At 33.2% G+C, this 5,795-nt stretch overlaps 1 protein-coding gene across 24 annotated transcripts; it reads right to left on the reverse strand.

The window, feature by feature from the left end:
• Positions 1-601: 601 nt before the first annotated feature.
• LOC122280515 lies at positions 602-3,357 on the reverse strand. 24 transcript variants are annotated; one of them, XM_043091447.1, is made up of 7 exons: positions 2,905-3,357; positions 2,619-2,765; positions 2,406-2,514; positions 1,906-2,011; positions 1,776-1,811; positions 1,144-1,197; positions 602-927 (listed from the first exon to the last, which is right to left on the reverse strand). In XM_043091447.1, exons 3-7 carry the CDS (start codon positions 2,456-2,458, stop codon positions 742-744), a joined length of 435 nt encoding a protein of 144 aa, XP_042947381.1. In that variant the 5' UTR covers positions 2,459-2,514; positions 2,619-2,765; positions 2,905-3,357; the 3' UTR covers positions 602-741. The 24 variants fall into 24 exon arrangements, 14 of the variants coding, with proteins under 14 accessions (XP_042947381.1, XP_042947379.1, XP_042947388.1 ...); XM_043091445.1 differs by having other exon boundaries at positions 2,619-2,770; XM_043091454.1 differs by having other exon boundaries at positions 2,406-2,481; positions 2,730-2,765; positions 2,905-3,356.
• Positions 3,358-5,795: the final 2,438 nt, after the last annotated feature.

The raw sequence follows: 5,795 nt of genomic DNA on the forward strand, positions 1-5,795 counted from the left end.
CCATTTTTTCAAATAGCGGCGTTACGATAAATGCCGCTACTAGTAATTTGCCGACTCATCATATAAATTAGCGGCATTTTTTTAAATGCCACTAATAGTATCTTGGCGGCGTCACATTGAATAATTTAATGGCGTTTAACTAAATGCCGCCAATGACCTAATTTCTAGCGATTATCTAAACGCCGCCACAAGTAAACTGCCCGCTCGTCATATAATGTGGCAGCATTTCTTTAAATACCACTAATAGTACTTTGGCAAATTTATTAACGGCGTTTATCTAAACAACGCTAATTTTTAAAATAACGGCATTAACATAAACGCCACCGCATTACGTTGCCAACGCATCATATAAATTAACGGTGTTTATTTAAATGCTACTACTAGTACGTTGACGGCACATTGAATTTATTAACGGCGTTTATCTAAATGCCACCATGAGTTTGCTGCCACCACATTGCATAAATTAACAACGTAATGTAAACACCCCCACTAGTTCATTGCTGGCACATTTTTTAAATTAATGGTGTTATTATAAACGCTGCTACAAAAATGTTGCCAGCACATTGCATTAATTACCAACCTTTAGAACACACAAATAATATGATATACCATAATAAAAATATATAATAAATAAATTAATAATAAATATGATATAATGAATCATTATTCATATAATAATAATAAAAAAGTAACACAAATCACATTACATGAAAGCTCTTCTTCATGGATAATTATTTTACTTTACATTGTGTTTGTCGTTAGTTTTCCGACCATTTCTTTCATGGGTAGTTCTTCTTCTACCAGACCAACCCAAAACAAGCAAACGACCACCAAGATTGATCCAATAACTCCACCACCTGGAAGGTGAGAAGGCATGACATAAGAATTTCTCAAAGTGCACCCATCATGGATTTGGAATTTTGAATACTGTAATATAAAAAATTGCAATGCAACCATTAATATCTACCACATGAAAAGGGTAGTTGAGGTTAAAATATTTTAGGACGGAGAAGAATTTATACTTCTCAATATTTTAATATTCCTTAAATTATGTTACAACCAAGCATAATGAACCGTACGTTTGCCGTTATATCATGTATACTATTGACTTCAAACAACTTTTTGAGATATAATTAGTCTCACCATTATATACGTCCACCAACCCTTTGTATATGTCTGCCAGTCCTTTGAAGAATCCTGTTTTGACAACCAAAACAAACCAATATATAAAAAATTAAAAATCGAAAAATTTTAAAAAAGATAGAAATAGTCGAGATCACGTACAAGATCTCAACTACTACTTGAAAGTGTTGCATATTTTTCAAGCATGCATTCTTCTGTGTACGTACATACCATTATCACATTAAATTTTATTCACGTCATCGAGGTAGCAATTGTTGGGTCCCTCGCATTGACAAGAAACATGTAGCCAATTAAACTTAAAACCGCATAACAATTCGTTTCGAATCTCTTCGCGGGAAGCAGTTTTTGGATATATTGACAGCCTTCCCTCGATATTAGGGATATTTGCTCTATTTGACAAGATTCCTCCACCTGCCCTGGATATGGAGGTCTATCTAGATATTTAACATATCTATGCATATCATGGGAAGACGATGAAGAGTTGGAAGAATATACTTCGGTCTTAAAGCAATAAGTTGAATCGTTCCAATAAAAGGATGTATTCACTTGCTTTTCACAGCTCAAGAAAACCATAGTAATTAGTAATGGGAAATATGGTGAGTAAAAAAATGGATGCAACCAACTTAAATTACCAGGGATAGAAGCCGAGAAATGATCTCTCTAAATACCTGAGAAATGACAAGTAATATTTTTAGAAGCAAGCACTCTCATTTCGGGCCCCTGACACATTTGTTTTACATGAAACATAACATTAATCATTACCTGATAGACTCCGAGTGTACAAGACTTAAAACCAGCTGGACAATATTCAAAGTAATATTTCCATGTCCTTATAAATTTTTCATCAAAGCCAAGAGCTACGATTTTGCTGCAAATTAAAGGAATTAACATTAGCTCCTCAGCATCAAAATACAACAACGTCGTCTAGTTAAGTAGCTTAGTTCTTATCATTTTCAGTTTTACAACCAACGTAAAAGAAACATTATTTTCCCCATAATATTTTCAGTCAGAATAACAATATCAAGTTGTAATTTCTTTTATTCGAAGTATGACATGAATAACAATATTACATGATGGGTCGTCGCAGTTTGGTGGATCCTCCATTAATCGAAATGGATAGTCTATGTTTTGGATACAACCATTAATATACTAAACACTACAAGTTTGATGGAGTAGAAAAAGAATGAAAAGGGATGTGAGTACTGCTGCAGGGAAGCTCAGAACGGATACAAAGGTTTAAATTAAAATAATGCAGATGCTACCCATTAATAACTATCGCAGACTCTGTTTCCTGCTCTATGTCTGTGTTTTCCATTTCCAGCACTCCTTCTCAAAAAGCTGATTAAATGAGAGTCCAAATCTGTAAGCATGCTGGAAAGAAAGCCCAAATCTATCAAGATTGAAAGCATAGGTAGAAGATAAAAACACATGCAGGGGAGAGGAATCTGAAAATTTAAGGAGAGGGGTGAACCTACCAACGTGAACTCGAAGATGATACCACCCAATTCTCCAAAAGAAAATCACAGCAGTGAAAAATAGAGAGAAATTAAAATCTGTTGGAATCAGGATGAGATGGGAAATCCTACCTTCATACGATGATGGCTTCAACGGCCACCCGTTCCCTCGACTTACATGAATTCGAATAAAACATGCATCAAAATAACCAAATAAACTCAAATATACAGCTAAGAAAGATGTGTTACTTTGAGAGAGAGAGAGAGAGAGAGAGAGAGAGAGAGAGGGCAAAAGATCATTCAGCACCTTGCAATTTGGTGAGAAAGCAAGCGCTATAGTCATCAACTCCACCGTCACTTCTCGTCACCGGCCACCAAGTCCTCCAACAACGAACAGAACAACTTATTCATGAGATCGCTTAAAAAAATAAAATAAAGCATTTGGGAGAACAAATTAAAGATGGCCTAAACATGGACTCGCGACCTAGGTTTCCTATGATGGAGACCCAAATTAAAGGTCATGAGTAATTTCCACGGAATTAAGGAGATCCAAGAAAGGCATCGACATTCGGTCGCCAAGGTAGATGAATCAAGAAAAATGTTTGAGATCCAAGAAACGGAGAATAAAGCTAGAAACTTCATGAAATCTGGAACTATGCGAAGGAGAAACTACATGAGGCGCTAATTGGCAGCGTACAAGAGGCGCTAATTGCATAAAAGAGGGAACTTTGAATTTTCTGAAATTTTGAGGCAACGTATGAGGCGCCAACTTAACTTTTCACTAGTTTTTGTTTTGATAACAATATTTTAAGAGAAATCTGAATATTCGTGCATGTATATCTTAATGTAAAATTACCTTTTCTCCACCTCTATTTTCTAATTTCTTGATTATTTTTAACTCTTTCAATATTCCAATCCTATCTATAATTGAAATGTTAATATAATATTTTTTCATATTATATATAATTATATTATATAATATATATAATAATAATATATTATTATATATTATATATAAGATAATGTTATTATAATGTTATGTTAATATTAAAAATATATATAATAATGTTATTATAATCTTAAACATGAATATTTAATTGAGCATATGCTTTAAATATATACATTAACTACAAATCATTTCCAATAACACAATTATATATACCCAGAGACTCCATAAAAATATTAACTTATTTGTTCAACACACAGAAATACCTCAATAAAATAAAGTAGAGTCTCCATAAAGACTAAGAAATATCCATTAGTTAAAATATCAAAATAATATAAAATAATAAATCTACCAAATAGGACTCTCTAATAAATACTTGTACCCTTTGCACTTACTCCTCTATGGTCATCAAACCTTGCTAACATCTCTTACTCTTGAGCACCAAAATTATCTGAAAAATATTGTGAAGATACTGCAAAATAGCTCATGTCTACACCAGTTATAATAGAAAATATTTTCTCTTTTGTACATATTTCATGAGTAATGCAAAACAAAAAACTAAGGCTCTTTCAAATTTCTTTTTATAACAAAACATGCATATTTTTCATAAAATCAATCTCAGTCCAATTGCTTTTTGTAATGTCTAGCATAGGAACCTCGCTTACGTAGACTTTTTAATTTCTCTAAATTTCTTCACAATAGTGCCAAATGAAAATCAATCGTTGCCTATAAAATAGACACATAACTTACTTAAATCTCTAATAAACCACAAATTTTGATATTTAAGCCTAAAATACTAAAGAGTAATGCTATAATCCATACTTTCTTCCTATTTTCATCCCACTATGTAATATATGGCATTTTATTATCATTGGATGATAAAGAATCATCCAATAAAAGATAATCTAATGGTGATAAACATGCCACATCTTATATGGTATGATGAGAATGGGATGATAGTATATTGTATCAGTTCTGCTACATACCCCCGGGGAATAACCCCGCCGCGGCCCCAGGGCTGACATGGCAATTAAAATATTAATAAAAATAATAATTATTTAAAAAAAGAAGAAGAAAGAAACGGGAAAGTAACGTAGAAAGGTAAACGAGAGGGGGGAAACTTATGATGAAGAATTCTTGCATCAATGACCCTTGGTTTGCATAAGAAGTATCCATTCAAGTTGAGATAAATCCTTAAGACGACAGCAAAAACTAGTATGAAAGAATAAAAGTTTTAACTCAGATTTCATAAAAAAATAACAGTGAAACATCCTACCTAAGACATAGAGACAAATAAAAAAAACTTCATTACAACAATTTCAAGCAACATTCTTTTCAAGAATAAAAAATTGATCAGACTAGAAGCATGATCTTTCACAAAAAAAACAAAAAAGTTATAAGAAGCTAAGCACTCTGTCATTACCAGCAAGGTTCTTTTCTTGCAGTGGATCCCCCATAAAAAGCTAAGCTAAGAACGGTTTGCCGGTTCATGGGTTCGTGTGGGTTCACGAGGTTGTGGAGAAGAGAGGGATGGGAGAAGACAGAGATGAGAGAAAACAAAGGGATGTAGGGGAAGAGGAAATCTAGATCTAGGCTTAGGGTTACGTGGAGAAGAGAGGGATGAGAGAAGATAGAGATAAGAGAAAGCAGAGGGATGCGGGGAAGAGGAAGCAGAGGGATTTTAGCAGCAATAAAACGGCGTCGTTTATCATTTAATGCCACGTAGGCCCCGAGGCCGCAACGGGGATATAAGCCGGTTGCATATAGACTTATTGATATTGTATAGAATTTTTCAATACTAAATTAGCTTATTTTCTAAAAAATCTAAAAATGCTCATAACTATAAGCTACCATCACTTCCCAAAATCGTCGACATTCACTTAATATTCCCCTAACACAATTCTAACTCAATCAAAAGTCTATTTAAAAATAAGCCCAAATTAAAATATCTGTCTGAATTTTAAAAGTCAAGCCCATCTCAATTCAATAAGTATTCTGCCGAAGTTTGACTATAAGGGTAGTAACGTGTGTATATATATATATATTATATGAAAAGGGTACGTATAATCTCCATTTTGGGAGTTATATTGGGCCAAGATAAGTCCAAAATTGGGTATACTCATTAGTAATATACTCATTAGTACGAATATACTCATTAGTAAATCCATTAACTGTGAACAAATAAGTTAATATTTTCTTCTTGTTCTGAATTTTTTCAAAATTAAAAATAAAAAAATAATTGAAGGCTTTTT

Source organism: Carya illinoinensis, chromosome 11 (assembly GCF_018687715.1).
Source record: "Carya illinoinensis cultivar Pawnee chromosome 11, C.illinoinensisPawnee_v1, whole genome shotgun sequence".
NCBI lineage: Eukaryota > Viridiplantae > Streptophyta > Magnoliopsida > Fagales > Juglandaceae > Carya > Carya illinoinensis.